At 41.3% G+C, this 22,171-nt stretch overlaps 1 protein-coding gene across 10 annotated transcripts in view; it reads left to right on the top strand.

Annotated features, from left to right (window-relative positions):
- Positions 1-22,171, top strand: part of st18 (ST18 C2H2C-type zinc finger transcription factor) — a 39,621-nt gene that overhangs the window by 12,008 nt on the left and 5,442 nt on the right. For 7 of the 10 annotated variants that reach the window (XM_049748067.2, XM_049748069.2, XM_049748066.2 and 4 more), the window contains 15 exons: positions 7,438-7,550; positions 9,476-9,521; positions 10,089-10,125; positions 10,187-10,374; positions 13,326-13,943; positions 14,739-14,873; positions 16,151-16,241; positions 16,334-16,426; positions 17,422-17,630; positions 17,954-18,159; positions 19,487-19,735; positions 20,583-20,689; positions 21,296-21,358; positions 21,743-21,811; positions 22,044-22,106. In XM_049748067.2, the coding sequence (XP_049604024.1) occupies positions 7,438-7,550; positions 9,476-9,521; positions 10,089-10,125; positions 10,187-10,374; positions 13,326-13,943; positions 14,739-14,873; positions 16,151-16,241; positions 16,334-16,426; positions 17,422-17,630; positions 17,954-18,159; positions 19,487-19,735; positions 20,583-20,689; positions 21,296-21,358; positions 21,743-21,811; positions 22,044-22,106 (2,287 nt within the window). The remainder of the gene's footprint in view (positions 1-7,437; positions 7,551-9,475; positions 9,522-10,088; positions 10,126-10,186; positions 10,375-13,325; positions 13,944-14,738; positions 14,874-16,150; positions 16,242-16,333; positions 16,427-17,421; positions 17,631-17,953; positions 18,160-19,486; positions 19,736-20,582; positions 20,690-21,295; positions 21,359-21,742; positions 21,812-22,043; positions 22,107-22,171) is intronic. The other 3 variants (XM_049748068.2, XM_049748072.2, XM_049748074.2) reach the window with 2 other exon arrangements.

A 22,171-nucleotide genomic window follows, 5' to 3' on the forward strand; every position in this document is an offset into this window, starting at 1 on the left:
GATGACTTATAAAGTCATGTGACCACCGGGGATGAGTAGGCTATATGGACTAAATACAATATTATGTCATACATTGTGCCATATTTTTTTCATGTCTTGTATGACTTATTTCCTCACAACCAAGTGGGTTTAAAAAAGCAAAATGTAAGACATTTGATTTTTAAATCCAATTCAAGACCTCGCTTTTGTTAAATGTGACCACTGCAACTGACCATAAAATGTTACCTTTAAAAGTTAGTTCAGTATTATATAATAATATTTTGCATATGCTGTAAGGTTTTTTTTTTTTAAGGAAACAAAATTCAAGACTTTTTTAAAAATAAATTAATAAGAATTAACACCTCTCCTTTACCAAACGTTGACCAAAAGAAGTCAACTTGATATTTTAGCGTACAATTTCAAAAAAATGTATTCAAGTAATTTGACCTTATATATTTTTTTACAGCATGCATGTTTGAGGATGCCGCATTTAAAACATTTGGGATCAATCTGACGACCAAACAACAATGTCATATCACAATAACTCGTGATGACATTTGTCGGACATATCGAATTGCGGCCATCATTTTCTAAACTCAAAAGTGAAATGAAGCACAAATACAATCACTCTCGCTCTCTCTTTTTTTTTTTTTAATGATTACCAAAAGTTCTGAGCTGATTCTCTGCCCATCCAATCTCTTATCGTTCGCAAGTGCTCTGTTAATGACACACCCCAAAGTAATTGTTCTTTTCAGGAACAGTCTGTAGTCATTTTGGGCTGAAATTGTGGCTGTGTGATCAAAAGGACCTTTCCTTGAGGAGCACCATGTGGTGTATTTACACAGAACATAATTCAGCCCATTGTAGCACAGCGGCTAATGAGATTGGTTGTTAAGTGAATGACACAAAGGCTAAAAAAAAAAAAAAAAAAAAAAAGCTTGGTGTTTCGGGTGACACGCTCTCCGACACACACGCAGGCGGGATACACACGCTCGCCTAGCAGTGTGGTGGACCAGTCCACCTCATTGCTCTCTCCTCGTGCTACGTCTCCTCAATCGATGCAAAAAAAAAAGAAGGGTAAGTTGAGCTTGGAGATGTTGGCGCTCCCGGGCACTGAAGTCGATTGGTGGGAGGGTCCGTTTGAGAGATGCTCAGAATAGAAACGTTGCTTTCACTTGAAGGGGATTTGATAGAAGTCTTTAGTGGAACTGTGCTTTGCTTATTTCTAGCAAATTTGTTTGTCAATTGAATTGCTGCATGCTGCTGCTGGTTGTTGTTGCCTTGAATTTGAGTTGAACTTTTTAGTTTAGTAGCGGATCACCATGCAAGTAGAGCTTATGTCAAGCAGGATTGTAACAATTTTGGTCTTTATAGGTGTTTGGATTTGTTTTTTTTTTTTTAAATCAGTTTTCTCATATTTGTCCCCCTTAGAAGCTAATTTGTATTTGATTTGGTTACCAAAAATACCATTTTAATATTACTTTTAGTTGATTCATTATCAAAAGAGCCTTGATGCTAAGTGTACAGGACTGGTATCGATACCGATGCGTTTTAGTAATGAAGATGGTGATGTCATCAAATTGTTAAATCTGTCTTTCATGACCTTTTCCCTCTTTGGATTATTCATTAGTTCAAATCAAGATAGATTTTAGCCAAACTTTAACTGGATTAAATAGAAAATATATAATTATATTTTTTTTCCATATACTAAACATTTTTGTTATAGTTGGGTTATTTTTCCCCATAACCATAGTGTGTAAAGTTTTCATTCGGAAACAATCAAATATTTGACATCTTTTCTGGATTGTCCAATTAAACCAATTAAAAATCACCCCCTTCATTGCATTTATGGATTTTTGTAATTAATAGTACTACAAATCACAAAACAGCGATCAGTCCAGTCCCGTCTCTCAAAGTCACAAATTCATCAAAAACGGATTCAAGACCTGGCCTATATCCGACGAATCAAAAGTATCACACCGGCGCCGATAGTATCGGCACTCGGGTCGATCCGGCAGCCGCTGCCATGTAGTTGCTTTTTGGCGGCAGCGATGGCTGCATTAGCTTATCACCACCGGGAAGTGGGTTCAAGTCCATTGTGCATCGTAAAGCCTGGACTTAAGTCAAATTTACATTTTGTTCAAGATTACTCCTTTTATTGATGCCCATAATCATATTCATGGACCATCTGCTGATTTTGGCAAGCACGGATCAAACTCGCCCAAAAAGCGTCCCCGCTAACCTTTTAAGTAGAAAATAGTCTGGCTTAACCGTGCAGGCCCACAAGTGTGTACGTGAGAGAGATGGTTTGGATATTGGCTGCTCTTGCCATATTTGTTTTTATCGTGATCTTCTTATCAAGATCTCCTATGCCCTGTGTTTCTTGGCGACCGACAGCGAAAAAATGTCGGAGGAAAGAATCGGTTCGTAGCCGTCGCCGAGGTGACGTTGCCATGTCATCAAGACTCCAAAATTGCCGGGTGCCATGAGTGAAGTTGAACATTTTTTTTTTGTCCTTTCTTTTATTTTCCAACATTTGAGCTACGTCTCGACGTGCACGCCACACACAAAATAGCAAATTCACCATTGGGCATCCTTTGCCGCGTGAAATACTTATGTTCGACTCATTCCAAACAAAGCTTACGCAGATTGCAAATTCATATGCCAGAGGTAAATCCGAGTTAACACGGATTTATACTGGCATGAGTTAAAGGACTAGAGTTTGTAATCCAGGTGGCCAAGGGATTTTAGCGTAGTGGCAAAATTCACTTCAACCCCCCCACACCCCCCTAAATGTTCTGAGCCACTCGGCTCAATGAGCAGACGGATCGTTCCCAATTGATGACAGAACAACAATGTCACTGGTGGACACTGTCTGCGACATTCGTTGCACTTGGATGGATGCATTCATGCCAATGTGCTTGGAACTTATATATTTACTACGTTGAATAGGGAAAAAAAAAGACCCTGTCTTCAAGGCCTTGGTTTGCAGAACACTCTCATACTTGCATCGGAAATACGTAGAAAAAATGTGTTTCTTGTTTTTCCTGCAATGTTAGGACCAACATGTTTTATGTCAAGTGTTTGACCAAAAAACAAAAAAAAAACAAAGACATAAACCGGTGGGTTGTATTAAACTTTGAAATGCTCGATGTGCTATATAACTTTCAACTGTGTCATAGTCAAATCCTAAAGTGTGTATGTGTTTCCCGTTTTTCCTCTAACAAGGGGTCCACCTAATTTTCATGTACTTTTGCAGACATAAAGCAAAAGCCCTAAAGTGCTATTTGAGGATTAAGTGTGTTTGTAAAGTGGGTCAATGGTTCCAATCTTAATCGAGTAAAAGGTCAGTGGGCGGGGCTCTGATTGGGGGTATTGTCAGTTTTCAGGGCGTAAACATACATCAACTGTAGTGCTGTGAGAGAGGGAGAGAGAGCAAAAAAGAGAGTGAGAGAGAGAGAGAGAGAGTTTAATGACAGGAACAGCTGACTCATTTAGAGAGCGCAGTGAAAGGTAATTAACCCTGGGAAAACTACAGCTGCCATGCGAGCTGTTCACTTCAGTGCAATCTGATTAGAAATCACTGACTCCTCTCGCAGGCAGCGTGTCCAACGTCAACTTTTCTTCTTTTTGCACGGGAGACCTGCCTTTTGTGTGGGGGGAAGGATTAAGCGGAACGGCTCCCAATTGGGGACCACCTGGTGGCATTCATGCTTAAAAAAAAAAAAAAAAAAAGCTTTCTTGGGCAGGATTACTCAGCTCATTGTTACACCGGAGGCCTGGAACTTCTTTTTCCCCGAGCACCTGTCCCCAAATTAGGCGAAGCATGTTCACAACACCATTCAAAGATTGCAAGCTAGCCTGAGAGTGCCTTGGCAGAAGGTGCCACTATCCACTCTGCTATTGATGCACTGAGAAGAAACTAATTTTATTAGACTGGCCATTAATTGGATTGAAATGAGCAAATAAAATAGCAGATCTTCATATGACAGGAGAACTAAAAGCAGCCGTAAATGTGGTCAAAACATTGTCTCTCTCTGATGTCAGAAGAAAGGTTCTGGACTCGGCGCCGCCCGTGTGGTCCGGCTCCAGATGAACTCAATTTAGAGGGACTGACTTTGGAACGCCATGACAAGATTGCCCAAAATCACCACGGCAAAGGTGTCACCATCTGACTCTTTCATTGGGCCGCTTGCTAACTGGCTCCAATAACAAGTTTCCCCTGTAGTTATGCCATCATAACAATTCATTGAAGTCAGCCGGCCTCCTGATTGTCTGCTAAGAATTCTGGGAGCGCCGGCCTCTTATTGAAGTTGGTCTGTCTCGGAGTGGGGATAAGATGGTAAAAAAACGATATGAAAGTCCTTTTTGGCAGAAGGCACAAACACTTGGGTGAGAGCTAAGAGGCTACTCTGTTGGACCAGTCTGCTGATTTACGCAAATTAGCCTTAAACAAAAATGACAGCTAATCCTTCAAGTCAAAGATTTGAAAGATCAATTGGTTGGTTGTGGTCCAAAACTGTTTTTTTATTTAAAAAAAAAAGATTGTAAAATATTGTGATGTAATATTCAGTTAAGGGTTTCATAACAAGACGCATCGTTAAGATGGATGTGAATGAGGACAAACAGAGTAGATCTCTCGCTCCAAAAAAAAAAAAAAAAAAACACAACTTGTTTATACCCTGTGAACAGAAGTTGATTTAAATCTCGCTGCCGAGCTTCATTTGCTCTCCACCGAACCATTTGCATGTCAATGAAAAATGGCGAAAGCAATCACTTGTTCATTCAATCCAATTTGGCCTCCGGTTAGAAAAAAAAAAAGTGCGTGAGATCACTTTGCAGCCCGCTGACCTTTTTTTGCTGCCGTCACACAAACTTTAGATTTGGCTTTCATAGATCATCATATCGTGCGGAAAGTGTTAAATATAGACAGCCGCGTTGTTTTTAGAGTTACGGAACAAAACAAAGCCCATCAATGCGTCAATGTAATCACTACCGATGCAACGGCTTGAGAATTGTAATGAATCGCATTAAATGTCATCATTTTAGATTAGAAAACGATTTCCTTTAATGTCTAATTGATATCAAAGACCATCTGTCTTTGAAATCGTATACGGCGCTTAACAAATATATGCGACCATCTGTCATTACTTGAGAACCAGCGCAGAAGCGCTTCAATGTAGACTCTTTCGATTATAGTGTCTTCTTGAATGATTGAATTCATCTTTTTGTAAATCGCTAAAATATGTTTGCTGGGGAAAAAAAAGTACAACTATAATTTGACATCATGTGTCATGCTTTACTATTTTCTTTAGCGTGTATATTAATACATGGCTAACAATAATAATGAGTCGCACCACAGCATAATTGATCCAGATATTTATTTAGACACATCCAACAATCAGTTGAATAAAAGGAGGCCAAATTATAATTCAATTTGAGCTGATTATCAGTTTGCGTGTACTCGATTTATGTACCCGATTGTTCCGATTGTCAGCACTGTTTTCCTTGCAGGTCAGTTAGGAAAACACCAAACAGCACTGGGCAAACACTAAGCAAAATATTTCTTTGACTTTGTCGAGAGGGTAAAAAAAATGCTGGAATCGGATACATGAATCGTCCAAAAAGACGATAATGCTACATATCCAAATTGAAACTCCTGCGACGTTGGGGGGCCAAATGAGATCAAGGCCACCCGTGTCGCCAAACATTCATTACAAGGAAATATGAAAGTAAAAGCAACTATCTCTCGCCCTTTAATACACATAAACAGAAACACTTAGCATGTAAAATTAATGTGAAAATTATTCCCGGGGTAAACTATAAACACACACAAGTTACCCTCTACACATTTGCGCCCTTCTTCTTTTTTCCCCTCCCTCTGCTCCTTCCTCCCCTAGATCAGAGTGTAATTGCCAGTAATCAGGTCTGTTTGCCGCTGATAAAACCACTCTGAATGCGAGGAAGCCTCTTTGTGTGATGACTCAATTATGCCAGAAGTGGCTCATCAAACCTGGCCCATCAGCTGCTTTAATAAATAAGGAGGAAAACTTGCTGCGGGCGCATTATAATTCCATTCATTCCATAATTAAATCCATTCCCCCCGTTTTTTAACCCCTCACGCTCGCTACGTTTCTCCAAGGGGAAACAAAAACAAGTAGGGAGGGGGGGGGGGGGGTGTTGAGGGGCCGTATAGCAGACAGTGACCTTGCACAGAGCACCCATCCGTCGCCTGCCTATAATTCACCATGATACCGCTGAAGAGAGGTTAAGAGAAGGAGGCTCCTGAGCACTGTTTCCACACGGCAATTGTATTAAAATCTCATCACGGACGGTCGCCGCGCTGACATTTGGAAATCTTACTCTCGTCTAATCGCATTTGAATGCAAACAACCAATGGCGCTGTCGCTGTTCTCTTTGCCTGAAAGAAAAAAAAAATAAAAACATTTTGGAGTCGCGGCTGTACTCCATCACAATAGCGAGCGCGTTAATTACGCCGCGAGAGCTCGGATACGCGGGCCGCCGAACTCAAGGTCAACGGTGGATATCGGCGCCAGCTGCACACTCCAGTGATAATAATAGTAATAATAATAATGATAATAATAGGAAACAGCGGCATCAAACAGCACAATCGCCGCTCGTTGCCGTTTCACTTTTTCTCCCAGCATCTCCGATGCGGCGATAATGGTGCGAGGTCATGGTTATTCATGACCGCTGGACTCCCCGCCCACCCCGACCCACCTCCCCAGGCGCGGCCCGGTCGCCCCTCTGTGCTGGGAATGCTAGCAGATGGGGTTAAGGCAGGGGAGGGCGTGGGCTTGCGGTGGGGGTCCCACAAGGACAGCGAGGAACCAGATTAACACGGAGACGATCGGTCGGCGAGACCCCCTCGCCGAGGGAGGGGCCCCCAAAGTGTCCTCGGAGGAGCGTCATTTGTCTCCATACAGGAGAGGGGAGGGAGGGGTGCGCAAATATGATTCAGCAGATGATGAACCAACTCAAATAGTCATGAGTCTTTTTTCATATGCTAATGAAGCCACTGCAAATAATACCCCTCCCTCCCTCCTTCCCTGCATCCCTCCCTTTTTTCCCCTCTAAATTTTTCCCCTCTGTGCACTATAATTAAGATGTTTTTCCCCCCCTCCACCCAAAGCTAACATAAATAAATAATTCCATAATAAGATCTGTGAAGTGAGCAGGACTGAATATACGCATTGTGCTCCCCGCATGTTTTCCCTCTTGGATGTTTTGTATTAATTAGAAGCGAGCAATTTGATCCCCTCTCGAGTATAATCAATTTGCATCGTGTTCCTGTACACGTGCACCCCATTGATTCCTCCGCCCACCTTACTGTATACAACCAAAGTATAGATTCAAATCTAAAAATAAGAATAATAACGTTATAAAGTTGCACGGTTGGACTTGCATGTTTATGATGTTGACATGTTTGTCGTGCAGGGAATGAAGCACACGCTGAGCTCCTGAGAGACGAGACGAGGGTCGTCGATAAGGCCGGACAGTGTGAAGCTGGCATCTTTGCAAACTCAGCGTCCGCCAAGCAACAATCAAAGGTAAAAGAAGATACAAATGAGAAATGCTTTGTAGATTTTCTCAACGGTTGATTTTATTGAGACTTCATTGAGCCACGTTGTTGTGTTGTCTTAATCTCACATTTGTTTTTAAACATCTTGAGGTGTATTATTATTTTGTGTATGTCTTCATTTATAGTTTGTTCCAAAGCTGATTCGGAGGACAAAATCATTTTCATAAAACACACAGAAATGTCAACTTGTCATTTAACATTGTCACCATTATATTTGATATAAAACAAACAAGAAATAATTTAATCAGAATATTCCCAACTCTTGACAAATTTAGTCATCTAATATGGTGACCATTTTATACGTGAAAAGAAATGCTACAAAAAAAAAAAAAAATTGTAATTCATTCAGAAGAGCCTGTTATGTATCTTTTATGTTACCATTTTTATGGAGCATGTGTGATCGTTAAGATAATGTGATATTTATATAGTGTGCAATACTTTGAAAAAGAGTTTACAGATACATTTGTAAGATGCTGTAAGATACTCAGAGGACAAATTATTTTTTATTATATAATGACAATTTAAAAATGTATTTCATGGCTGAAAATATGCATTGAACTAAAAAATATATATACATATATACATATATCAATTTTAGCCTGACCAAAAAACCCCATAATACACACATAATTCATATATATGAACACTTTTGTAAAAAAAAAAGAATTTTCTAAAATACACAACAAAGCAAACAAAATTTAGCTACACTGGCAACATCATCTTTGTCGTCGACGGACGCTTACATTCGAAGCCATTTTCACTTCATGACCAAATTTGTGTGTGCGCATGTGAAGTAAATATGCGCGTGTGTGAGTGCAAAAATTGTTCCAAACTAACGAGGTACATTCTTTTTTTTTTTTCTTTTTTTTTTTCACAGCAGCTAATGTATAGTGTTTGGGAGTTGTTTGTCTCAATAGGCGGCAGTAATCAAAAGTAATGAAGCTATTACGAGCAGGACCTCCGAGGGCCCGGCGTGGCATTAAGAGTGCACCACATAAAAAGGTTTATTAAAGGAAATTAAGGTCCATCACTGCCACACCTGCTCCCCTATTATAAATGTATGACAGGTCAGTGCCTTCAATCACAACAGCAAACGAGAGAGAGGAGTCATGTTTGCCATTACCAGGGAAAAAAAAAGTAACAGCGCATCCTGTGACTCACACATTTCGCTGGCTGGTGACCACTATACGCCGCCATCAGCCTGCAATAATTATCTTTAATAGCTTTTATTTGGGAGCCACCAGCAACATGGATGGGTTTTTGACACTATTTTGGTCCAAACGCACACGCACGGCCCAAGTGGAGGCGCTGTCTGCATTTTGTCATTATTTTGGGTAATCCAATTTTCGCCACCTTTCATCAACTTTTACTTTTTTTTTTTTGGGAGTTGAATTACATTTTAGCTTCAGGCAACATTACTGGGTCAGCTTTCTGACATTTTGGCCCTCATGTGACACTCTACTTTGGTTTTATGATTCTTACCAGGTGTAAATGTTGAATGAAAGTGCATCTGTGGTTGTGTTGTTTGAAAATTTGCACGACGGTATTAAAGTGGAATGAAGTTGTACGTTTTGGAGACAAAAGTTCAATTTGGAGCAAAAAAGTCGGGTATATCAAGAGAAAGGCAGCAATGAAATTATTTTTATCTTGAAAAAAGTGACTTTATTTTCTTAAACACATTAGTCCAAAAACTAAATTACTTTTTACCCGACGAATTATAATTTTTCTAAAAATATTATTAATTAAATGTTTATATTTTTATATTTATTTTGACTTATTTACCATGGGTGTGTCGACTTTTTTTTTTATATATATATATTCACGATTTTATCATGACTCTTACTAAGAGCGTCAGCCGTGGTCTGAATCATTTTTGGACTTTTTATTTTCCAGATGGATTCTGAAGGCGAGGAGCAGATCGTAAAAACATGCGGCACAGGTGAGCTGCACACACACAGTGCACTTGTCACAATAATTTGGGGCTATAGGCTCAACAGTCCAACTTTATTAAGAGTAGATTTTCTGTGCCATCTTGTTGGCCTAAAGTGCAGCGCCGCCGCTGCCGCTTGATTACTCAGGCGGGAATAACGTCAATCAATTGGAAGCGCAACTCCAATTAGTTAAGGAGTGTGCACGTGTTGTATGTGAGACGTGTGATTGAAAACCTCGAAACTGGAAATGTCATGACGCAAGTGCTCAGGGCCATTGTGGAGGCCGACTGTAAGTTGGTGAAACGCGTGAAAGGGAAATTATTTGTATTATTATTATTATTCTCGTTGATGCTTGAAATCGATTGAACAATTTGAGCTGGTGTTTGTCGGCGCTGTCAGAAGAGAGAAGACACGTGGGACTGAATGAAAAGCTTCTAATGTCCGCATCTTTCTTCCCATGCTGCCCCCAAGACAGCTTTTAAGCTTTTATTTTGAAGTAAGCACGCTGGCATGCCGGCTAGCTTGACTTATGATTATGCGATTGAAATCATTCCAATTTAATTTTTATTTTTCAGATCTGACCAATGAAGATTTTATCGTTGAGACGAACAGGTAATGTTTTGACACCCTGTGCCAGCCTTGACAATCAATATTAACGGCTGGTTGCGTGCAGCCCGTACGGGTCATCGGTTTGTAAGCGGAGCGCCCAGGACGGGGTTCAGGGCGCGCCCGTCAACAAGAGGAAGTCCCTTCTGATGAAGCCACGCCACTACAGCCCCAGCGAGGCCTGCGCCGAAGAGAGCGAGGACAGGGCGCCGCAGCGGGACAAAGAAGCGGCGAGGAGCGCCGACACTCCAGCAGGTAAACAGATGTCCTGTTGTTTTGTCTGTTTTGATGAACAGTCCACGCTGAATTTTAAAATCCCATCTGTTGCATTCATATTTGCCTCCCCTCCCCTGCCCTCCCCTCGCGCCAGCCGAGCCAGCCAACCAGCAGCGGCATCAACAGCAGCCGCCGCGCCGCGCTCATTGTGTACAGCACACTGGCCACATTAGTTGCGTCTCGACGAATAAATAAAAGTTTTTTGACAGCTGATCGGCCACGATGCTTCCGACTTGGCGCCGCCCTCTTCGCTCGAGGCCAGCTCGTTTCCCCGACCCCCTCGTCTGTCCTTGAATGGGCCGGTCCAAAGCCATTGAATCCATAGAATGAGACGGTGAATGAGCGCCCGCGCCAGTTCACTCGGATTCAAATGAGAATCCCTCCGTCCTTTTTTTCAATTCAATTCCAGTTCAAGTAGCGGAAAACAAATTAGCCGTCGCAGAACTGGCAGGAAAAACTCTTCACCAGCAACACTTTGTATGTTTTGATTTTGTCTTTCATCAGAATGTTCTTTTTTTTTAATTTCCGCGTCCTCTTAATGACTTGAATTTTGTCCATTTTGGTGAACACGTGCATACTAGCCCACTATAATCTGCACTGATTTGGTATATTTTTAACGACGTAACCAAGCAACAAACATAATTGTCCCTTTTCAAAAGCTTTTGTTAAGCCCTCCAACACAGTCTAATACATAATTAGGCATAATGTCGACGACTCATTAGTGTACACATGCGCGCGCGTGTGTCGTTTAAATGGACCGCGAGAGGAGTTGACTGGAAATGGATTTGATTTGTTTCCATGCTGGGGTCACATTACATTAGAATGATTGAAGTGATTTTTCTGGGGGATGAATCGTGTTTTTGTTGTTACATTCTCAGAATTTTTTTTTTTTTAATTACACCCAACCCAACTGTCTAGTATTGAGCGGTTTGATAAAAATTTTATTGCCGATTTTTCTGCATTTTTCTCGATCGCCGCGTTGGAAAGCGTCAAAATCGGGCTGTTGTTTTGGTGGAGCCGCGCTGTGTTTGGCTGCGGCCGAGTCCAGGCCTGCTGCAGAGAGCTGCTAATGGCTATTCTGGAGTGACAACTCTTCACCTGTTCCAACACACAAACCATCGCCAGGATCCAAGTTTTTTTTTTTTCTCTCTCTCTCTCTCTGCTTTTTCATTTTGTGTGCACGCGTGTGTCCAGCTGGATGCAAAACAAAATGCTGCTCGCCTGCTGCATGAATGTAAATACATGTTACTGGCTTTGTTTTTTTACACAGATTAGTTTGTCTTTACAACATTCAGTACTTATAAAATCATCTTCAGAATATAATTATCTTGAGTAAACCGTTTTCTCAGTCTTTTTAAAAGAATGCATAGGAAAAAAAACATCACAATGTAGTAGAGTGCAATTTGTAAAATAAAAAAAGTTACAATTGAAAAATTAAAAAACAAATTTAAATTCATTTTGGTCAGTTCAGTTGCTAGGCTTAATTTTTTAAAACATTTTATTATTTTATTTGTATTTATTTTCACGTAAGCTTAAGCCATCAAGCCATCAAACCAAAAACGTTAAGCTTAAGCCTTCAGCCATCAAACCAAAAGGTTCAAGTACAATAAATGGTACTATTTTATGACTTGGTGACGCAATCGCGGCCAACCCCGTGCACATTGTCCGCTTCTAGTCAGTTCATTGGCACGGTGATACCCGGTCAGCGTATGTTAAAGTCTGCCAAAGAGGGTTACCGTCATCCTCTCAAAGGCACGCAAAACAACCACTTATCAACACCGGCCGTGTCTCCCAAGCGGTACTCAGTGATTAACAATGGAAGGCTATCAGCTGGATTGATTCCTTCAAATCTCTCTTGATCCTCTCAAACGCTTCAAACTTATGCTCTGTTAAGGCTCTTTGGGCTTTTTTTTTTAACTTTCTATCCTCTTAAGTGGCCAGACAGAACGAGAGCAAGGCAAAAAGTAGGATTCGATGGATGAATCAGATCACAGGAATCATAGATGGATGATGACCATGATAATGAGGGTTGAAGATGATGATGAGAGACACAGGAATTAGCAAACTTGTTAAATGGGTCTAAATGTAAAATTAATCCAGGCCAAAAAAAAAAAAAAAAAGCTTTTAAAATCCGTCAAATAAAATATGGGTCTCTAATAAGTAGACAAAACAAATCCGCTGATGGCCATTTTATATATTGACCGTTTGTGGTTCGGGTGAGCCTTGAACTCATGAAGTTTAAAAAAAATAAATAAAAGGAGTATAACATGTATCAGTAAAGTCAACATTTTGCAGCATCTCGTTCTGTTAAGAAAAACAAAAACAATAATCCGATTCCATTTTTGTTTTCAGGAATCTTCACTTTCTTTCTTTTCATCCCCAAAAAACGGATTTTAGGTTTTGACATCAGTGTTTGAGCAGATGACAACATGTTGCTGCTTGGCATCAACTTAAAAACACACATAACTAATAATTATTCTAAAAAACAACAAATGTTCTGTAAATCCCCCATAATCTTCAATCTTCAGACAAAAAGAGGACGTAAGCAAAAACAAATTTAGTTCCTCAATTTGGCCTTTCATGTTCAGCCCTCGAGGAAAAAATATTTCAAACGTAAATCTAAAATATCCTTAGTGGTAAGTAATTACTTGAGAATCCCACAACCTTACGCTATTACATGTGTTCTTTGCAATAACATGTTTTTCTCACTGTATTATTTGTAGGAAAGTGACACAAGTTCTAAAACCTTAAAAGGATTTTGGAAGATTACATCCAAATTATTATCCCACGGTTGAGCGTGTTTGTTCCCTCATGACGCGGTTGTCTTAAGTGTGGCATAGCTAAAAATATTTTGTGGATATATATATAGTATATATATATTAAATATAAACAACATGACTTATATAGTGAAAGTTTGTGTGTTATTTCAGATGGAAACTTGAGTCCAATCAATGGCGTGCCTGATAGAAATGGCCGCTCCAACGATTCGCTGTGCTGGTCGGAGGTGACGCGCGAGGGTTCGCCGCAATACAAGGGCACCACGGCAGAAATGTACGACGATGACGACGAAGACGCACAGGACGACCAAAATCAGGACCGGCTAAGCGGGTCATCGTCCCCGCGGAGCCCGAGGGAACTCCGCTGGGCCTTCTCTGCCAAAACAAACGCCTTGAGTCCCTCCAGAAGCTGCGACGACCCTTCACCTCTGAAGGAAGATGCTCTCCTGGATCTGAGTAGAGGCCTTTTCCAGAGATACAGGGCGGAGGAGGTAGAGGAGGAGGGGGACAGTGACTCGGAGGTGGAGAGGCCTCCGAGGTTGGAGGGCTGGGCGCTGGACCACCTCCACCAGCGAGGCCTGGAAGTGAGCCGCAGCAGAGTCAATTTCAGTCTGTTGGAGCAGGCCATCGCCTTGCAGACAGAGCAGAGGCAAGTCCTGCATCACGCCTACCGCGAGATGGATCGCTTCCTCATGGAGCAGATGACCAGTGAGAGGCGACATCATCGCATGATGGAAATGGACAACAGGCTCAGCTACCATTCAGGCAAAGGTAAAACTGTTGTTCCTATTTCTGTGCAAATCTCAGTGTCTGTCAAACCCACCAAAATCACAATCAACCACTTGCGCCACAACTTAGACCTGCTTTTAGCTGGTCTAAAATCAGGTCTGATTTCTGTCACCAATTTGACAGGTGCGACAGTACTCTTGACTATTTGATTTAACTTTCATTTGTTGCCAGAAATCGCTCCACCGTCTTCACAATGTTTTATATTTTTATATCAAAAACCAGGTTGTCCAGCCCCACAGAAAAGAAATGGTCATCCATTGTGCGCTCATAAAGCAGCAAAGAGAATTATAAAAAGAAATGGAGAGGAAGCCGAGCTTGAAATCCTCTTAAATATTTTGGCAACAAGTCAAGTAATACATAAAACAGATTTATGATAATAATACAACTGAATAGCGACTACTCCCAATATTGGATTTTGATAGGAATCAAGTGGATATTTAACCATGACCATAAGTCTTAAATCCTGCTAAAGTACCTCTCATGTTTCCCCGGGATTCTTCAAATGACCGTGGCTAAATGTGTAATCCTCCATGTAATCTTTCCATGGTCGGGCATTAAGAAGTGTGTTCAACTACAGCCTTAACTAAAATGACAGATTAATAGATGCTTTTTATATATATATTAAAAAAAAAAGTGTCCTGCTTTGCATGATATTTCAATCTCTTGGCTCGCGAATAATACGAGTTCAATATGCCCGTACTATAATTTTTTTATTGTACCTATCGCAAGTTGGCGTAGCAGAACTTCTTTGTATTCAATCAACAAACGTTTCCCCAGACTCTCCGCGGACGGACAAGAGGGACATCAAGTGTCCCACGCCGGGCTGCGATGGTACAGGTCATGTGACCGGACTGTACCCTCATCACAGGAGTTTGTCCGGGTGTCCTCATAAAGTGCGAGTTCCTCCAGAGAGTGAGTATTGCAAACTTCATTAGGTACAGTCATTTTTTTGATTGACACCACCACAGATGCAGTAGCACACTTTGGGCGTCTTATGAAGGTTTTTTTGATTTAGTCCATGTAGTTTTCATTTATTTATTTTGATTGAGTCCATGTAGTTTTCATTTCATTATTTAGTCACAAAGTGTTTATTTTATTTTTGTAGAGCGAAAAAAATTGAATTTTGTTCAAACGTGTGACTTTAACGAATAACTTAAAGGATTTGTCTGTCTTCTCTGTAATGTGCATTGAAGTCTCTTTACATTTTGTATTTCTCGCCACACACACACACACACACACACACACACACACTGGCGATTGTTAAGACATTCCGACAAAACTCCACAAACATTGGACATTAAAGCGTCATGTTACAAAAGCAACAGGAAAAGTAATTAACTTTTCTTGCTTTCTCGTGTAGGCAGTGTTTGCAAATCAAAGGCTGTAGCTAGTATGCTATTGAACAAAATAAATAAGACAAGTCCAGGCAACTAATTGGAGGACGCGGCGGGCGAGAGAAAAGAAGTTTCTAAGGATTGTACGGCAGCCCGTAACGACGCTTTTCTTTTGAAGAATATAATCAGCCGTCGTCTTTTCTTTGCACTAAGCTATTTACGTTGCGGCCACTTTGTCGCTCTCTCTCGCATGCTGCCGAGCGCTTCCATAAATCAACAGGGAATGTTCACTGCTGTTTATATTCATCTTATAAACATTTAGTGTGACGCTTGCAAATTCAACATTGTCGACCCTAGAATTGTTTTATTTCCATTTGCCAATCTTATTTAATTATATCACTGTTTAATTAGTTTTTAAAAAAAGCACAAAACAGACTTCTAACCGACTAAGGATGATTATGTTGTAAAAATTTACATATTAATCATCATTTTTTATTCATGAATTAACTGGAAGAAACTCTTGAAACTCATTTTTAACTTGCCAAATATGGTTCTTGAGTCATCCTGGTTAGATTCTAGCAACATCCAGAGCAATCTATTCAGTTTACATTAGTTGGATGACCTCAATTGAGATGATTATCATTATTCCAATTTTTTTTTTATGCTGTGAGATTGTTCAAAGGTAAAATGGGTGCCTCAGCCCAATCGAGAGCATTCTCATGCACTGAACAATGAGCTCCATGAGATCATCACAAAGACCTCACAGGCTCCATTTTTGATCTCCACTTTACGTTAGCAAGTACGGTTTCCGAAAAAGAGATACCGTTGACATTCCTCTCTCTGGTTCTCATGTAGTCTTGGCCATGCACGAGAACGTCCTCAAGTGTCCCACTCCTGGTTGCACGGGAAGAGGCCATGTCAACAGCAACCGTAGCACCCACCGGAGGTAAATAAGAATGATCAAGAATAATCATCTTCCATTTTGGAGAGTCATTAGATTGTCGGCGATTGGCTTACACTATTTGATTATCTTCCCAGTCTGTCGGGCTGCCCCATCGCCGCTGCGGTGAAAATCTCCAAACCTCAGGACGAAAGCCTGAAAAGCAGACAAACGCCCGATCACTCGCCGAGGTACGCGCCGTGCCAGCCGACATTTAAGGAGGGGGAGAAGATACGTAGTGGGGGTTGGGGGTTCTCGTGCAAGTTAAGCTGTGCACAAAAGTGATAAACACTCTTGTTGTGTTTTATTGAGCGATCCCTACAGAACATGCAGTCTGTCGCAAGCTCCATCCACTCGATTAGGAATGATAAAAGAGCAGAACTCTTTGTTCCCGCTGGATTTATCACGGGCAGGATGCCCACTCCCGCTATATTAATTAGTCTGGCAACCTGGCCGCCGCATCCACGCCATCAAATCCCAGACTATGTGTACAACACCAACAAAAAAAAAATAGCTTGCTTTTACTGTTTTTTCTGAGCCCCAGCCGTTTGGAATTTTCTTGTCGCACCTGGGGTCGTGGGTCTGCTCCAGAAACTTTCAACTGAGCTAGTTCAACTATCAAGATTGCAATAGTGCAAGAATAAAGTTGCGATATTCAGAGGAATAATGGCAGCATTTTAGGAGGATATATTGCGATAAGCCTTTATTTAATTCAAGAGAACAAGGTCACAATGTTTGCATGAAATAGAAGGATGAGGAAAAAAAAATGTGTGAACAGTCACAAAACTTTGAGAATAAAGTCACAATTTTTAAAGGAAAAATATCAAAATATCACAAAGATGCATTTGTATTATTAAGGAGAATATAGTTACGAGACTGAAGATAAAAATAAACATTTAAATGTAATTTTATGATGTCACTTCTGCTGTATAATTTTGTCCGGTGAAAATAGTTGCATTATAATGAGAGGAAGCTTGAAATATTAGCAATTAAATTAAAATGATTATTAAAATTTTATGAGGAAAATGTGGCCTATTTATGACAACATTTTAATTTTATTTCATAACTGTTGCGTCAACAGCATTAATTCCTTGACTGTTTATAAAAAAAAAAAAAGAACGCTTCCCAAAACAACGCTAAACGTTACGTGAGCCTCATCTGCCCTTCGTTCTGTCTCCGCTCGCAGGGTGGTGGGCCTGGTCAAGAAATTTGACCTGAGCCAGCTCAACTACCGCCTGGCTCACCCGATGGCCGCCCTGCAGAGCAGCCTGGCCAAGGACATGGACAAGTACAGTCGGATCCGCTTCGACTACGCCAGCTTCGACGCACAGGTCTTCGGAAAGCAGCCGCTCAACGCCGCCGGCAACGACGTCGAAGTCTCGCACCATCCCGACTGTACGTTGACTCAAAAGAGCAAAAACATATTTTGTTTGATTTAACCATATTCAGAACTTCTGTGAATGGGTGAACGACAAATGTAATTTTTGTGGTTACCTCGATACCGACCATTTTAATGAAGATATTGCTGAACCAATATCTTAATTGAACATCACGCTATGCGCTTAATGCTCGTTAATAGCGCCACATGCGCCCTTTTTGATGGTTTGTCGTCCAGCATCTTATTACTACATTTGCTTGGAACACCTGCTGTCTCTGCGACTGAATTATTCACCATCCATTTTTGTCATCTATTTCTCGATTTAAAAAAAAAAATTTAGCACCCCAGCAGTATCATCCTGGCTTCCTGGCGGCTCCAGGTGGCCGCTTGCCTACCTCCGGTCAGCACAGCCCACCGCCGAGTCACTTGAAGCAAGAAGACGGCGGCCCCCAAAGCGCCGCCACGGCCGCCATCCTCAACCTCTCCACTCGCTACCGACACGGCGGCGAGACAGCGGCCGCACGGCCCCTGGCAACCTCTACAAAGGTAATCAAATCAGACCACTTGGGAAAAAAAAAAAGGTGTTTAATGTGCTCATTCGAAAGCAACTCTGATTTGTGTATAAAAAGGGAAGACATCAAAAGAGAGATGTTGGCAAAGACTCTGTGTGTGAGAGAGCTCAGGTAGCAAAAAATGACAAATAAATTAAAAAACAAAAAGGAGGGTGCCTCATGCTTAAATGTACACACATAAAAATTCTCATCTTTAACAAAAGTGATTTGGACATCGGTTGGCCTGGTGTTGAAGATTAATATCCGAATATTAAAACATTAAAGTGAGACTGAAATGCAACTTTTGAAACAATTAGCTCCACCATGTGTCTGAGCCGCACATGTTCCTCCCAAATTCGTCGTCAAGACATTTCATACTTGGAAAAGTACGCGAGGCGGTTGCGTAACATCACCAATGGCGTCACCTTTCATACTGTACGATGATGATTCAAAGCTGCCGTTGCACACCTACACCGTCTTCAGCTCCCTGGCCCGCGACTGAGCTGACGAGGTGCCTCACCCCCTCCCCTCCCCTCCCACCACTCAATGTCAATGAATTAAACAGTGTTAGCAAGTTGATCATCTGCTCCCATTTTGCAGCTTAGTTGTCTTCTCTGCGGGCGCAGAAAATAAAGAACAGCTTTCCTGTCTGGAAGGTTTGGCCGAGAAGCGCTGCCATATTTAGAGGGCTATATGCAACAACATATCTGCATATGTACGGTACACTCTCGAATATGGCGCCCCACGCTTTCTGTACTTAAAAAAAAATGATATGTAATTTTCATGTCGTATTATCCAGGACACGCTGGGATTATTCTATTCGACCCGTGCAAAGAAATGATTCAAAATTATTCAAAAATAAAAACACAAACAGTACTTGCTTGAGTTTTTTAATTTTATAAAGAAAATAGGAAAAAAATAGGAAGATGATGACCTAGAAGTTACATCTTAAATTGCATTTTTGCAATTTTATAATTTTATTCTCTGTGGTAATTGGTTGCTTTTCATGGGAAAAGGATTTTCCTGTGCTCGTGTTTCGTTGCACACAAAAAAAAAACACATCTGTCCACTGGGGAAAACTTTTTTTACTGTAACGCTTTTTAATTTTTGCTTTAATAATGATGACCTAGAATCTGACACGATACACACATACAGCCTCCCCCTCCCCCTTCTGCTGCCATCTTGGTTGTGTGTCCTAGAAAACACATTGACACAGCTGTCAATGTAAAAACTACATGTAACACACACGCAGATGAGACGTTATTATTGTTGTATGCCTCACACTTGACCTGATGTTTTGATTTTTTTCACTCTTCCTGCAGGACATGCACATAGAGGTCGATGAAAACGGCACCTTAGACCTGAGCATGAAGAAAAGTAAGGAGAGCGTCCATCCCAAAGCGCCTTCGGACGAGCAAGCGCACGCGGAGCAGGCACTGGGGGCAGGGGCCAAAGGCTGCGGCGGCGTGCTGATAAGCCCCGCCTTCTACCATCAGCTGTGCGACAGGGACGCCTGGGACGGCCCCGTCCCTCTCAACTTTAGCCAAGGGCATGTTTTACATGACAACGAGGTAACGTCCTGTCAACAAAAGGTGCAGTGACTTTGTTAAAAAAAAAATTAAAAAAAAAAAATCACAAAATTACGATTTTATTATCATAAAATTGTGAAGGTATTTTCTTAAAAGTACAAATTTACTGTCACAGAATTACAACTTGATGATCGTTAAAATGATGAATTTTTTCATGGATAATTACAACTTGAGTTTGTAGTTAAAATTTCATCCTTCTTTTTTTATTTAAAAAAATTATTTAATTATCGAAAAAAAAATTCTTTTCTCAATCATCCAGGTGTACCTAATGATGTTTTTCATTTTTTTTTTACATGAATTCTTAAAATATTTAACAGGTTAGCAAGTAGCTCAGCAATAATCTAAATCTTATTTTGTCTTCTAAATCCATTAACAGACCTATAATATCAAAAAAGAAAAATAATCCTGCCATTAAAATATATCACATGTCATCAGTTCCATTTTTTTTAAACAAAGGCATCATTCACAAGAACTTGCATGCTCATTGGCCTGAATGTTTTCTAATCTGGGCTTTAAGGCTTTTGTTTTCTTTTAATTTCTCTCATTTGTTGATGATATCCAGCACATGTGACCTGCTTTCTTTCTATACAACATCTGGTGACTCCTGTCTGGAGTGAAGGGAGGGGGGGCGGAATCCATACGTCATGATAAATATCATCTGGATTAAGTGTAACTCTAAATGGATGTATGGTTTGCTAGAGTATAAATATCGTAAAGCGTAATCTCTGCCTTGCACTCTAACCCCGAGGTTTGTCTTTTAAGAGTATTATTGTGCCAGGGATTGATTAATTAGTAACTTTCAGCAATATCATGTCTTTTTATGTGAAAGCAGGAAGAATTGGATCAAGTCAGCATGGAGGAGCAACACTACCAAGGCGAGGCGGGCATGCTGAAGGCCAAGATGCTCCTACGAGAGTCTAAGAAAGAGCTTCTGAGGTACGTCAGGGGTGTCAGAAAGCAACTTTGCTCAACAGAACCGCCGTGCCTAACGTGAGCTTATCTGACAGATGGTGGCTCGGAATAAATAGGTGACTTCCCAAAGCTTTAAGCGCACAAGACAGACAGACAGACGCATATGAAATGGTGCCGAGCAAAAGTTTTAGGCCACTGTGAGCTTTTAGTCTCAATGACCTTTTTTTCCCCAGCACACACGCAGTTAGCAAAAAAAATAGATCAGCACAAAACTTTGGAGCAGCAAATAAATGTGTGTGCATCACGTTGTAACTGGTATGTCCGCAGGTTCATGTGGCCTGAGAGGGAATGTGTCACTTTGAAAAGTGAGTTGTTTTTTTTTGGTGCCTCTACTAGATGGAGTGCATGCTCTGCAGAGCCACGTTAGTAGGACCCTTTAGTTTGGACCCTCACTGACACTAGCGGACGTCATTAAAAACAAACATGCGGCTTTTCTTACTAAATGTACTAACCCAACTCCACCAGCCTGCCTCCTCTTCCTCCTCCTCTTCCTCCAAAGAGAGGCTTCTCCGGGTGGTCAGGAAGTCGTCCTCCTAATGCGTGTACGAAATGTTGTGTGCCCTCCCGCAGCTGTCCGACCCCAGGCTGTGACGGCAGCGGCCACGTGACGGGGAATTATGCATCGCATCGGAGGTAATTAATCACTCTCTCATTAGCATTGGCCAACACCTAGCATGAGACATCGCACATGCTTTCCTTCTAGAAGATGTGACCCCACCCCAAAAAAAACTCATTCTCCAAAATGATGACTATGTGTTGCAACTTCAATATCTTTCACTTTTTTTTTCTTTCTTACCATGAATTGACTTTTAGTCCAGTGGAACTAATTGACAACAAACCTGAAAGACACTCTGGGCAACTTTGCCCCAGGGATTGAAAATAAAAACCCAGATTACAAGAACTTGACGGATATTTGCAAACAAATAAAAGCACGTATGTGCGTTTAAGATGCTTGAATGCAGCGGTGTGATCAAAGAGTGCACCGAGATGACTGTTAGCTCTTTATCCTCACCGCAGCGTTTCTGGATGTCCCCTGGCTGACAAGACACTCAAGTCGCTGATGGCAGCCAACTCTCAGGAACTCAAGTACGTATTTAAAACGCGGCCATTGTTGTTATTGTTATTGTTGTGGTTGTTGTTATTGGAGGACTTGACACCTCAGAACAAGCTGGTTCTGCTCCGCCCTTGCCTCTCTCTAGGATGCTTTTTTTTTTTTTTTCCATGGTACTTAGCAGCAAGTTTTTGGCATTTGCAGCGGCGGTTATTTGCATGATGAGAATGTTGTGCGTGTGTGTGTGCGTGTGTGTCGGCTGCGCAGGTGCCCAACACCTGGTTGCGATGGATCCGGACACGTGACGGGGAACTATGCGTCGCACAGAAGGTAGCCATGGCCGAGGGGCTGCGGAAACACGCACGGCAACCGCGAAACACATTTGTCGGATGCGT

This window comes from Syngnathus scovelli, chromosome 17, assembly GCF_024217435.2.
Source record: "Syngnathus scovelli strain Florida chromosome 17, RoL_Ssco_1.2, whole genome shotgun sequence".
Taxonomy (NCBI): domain Eukaryota; kingdom Metazoa; phylum Chordata; class Actinopteri; order Syngnathiformes; family Syngnathidae; genus Syngnathus; species Syngnathus scovelli.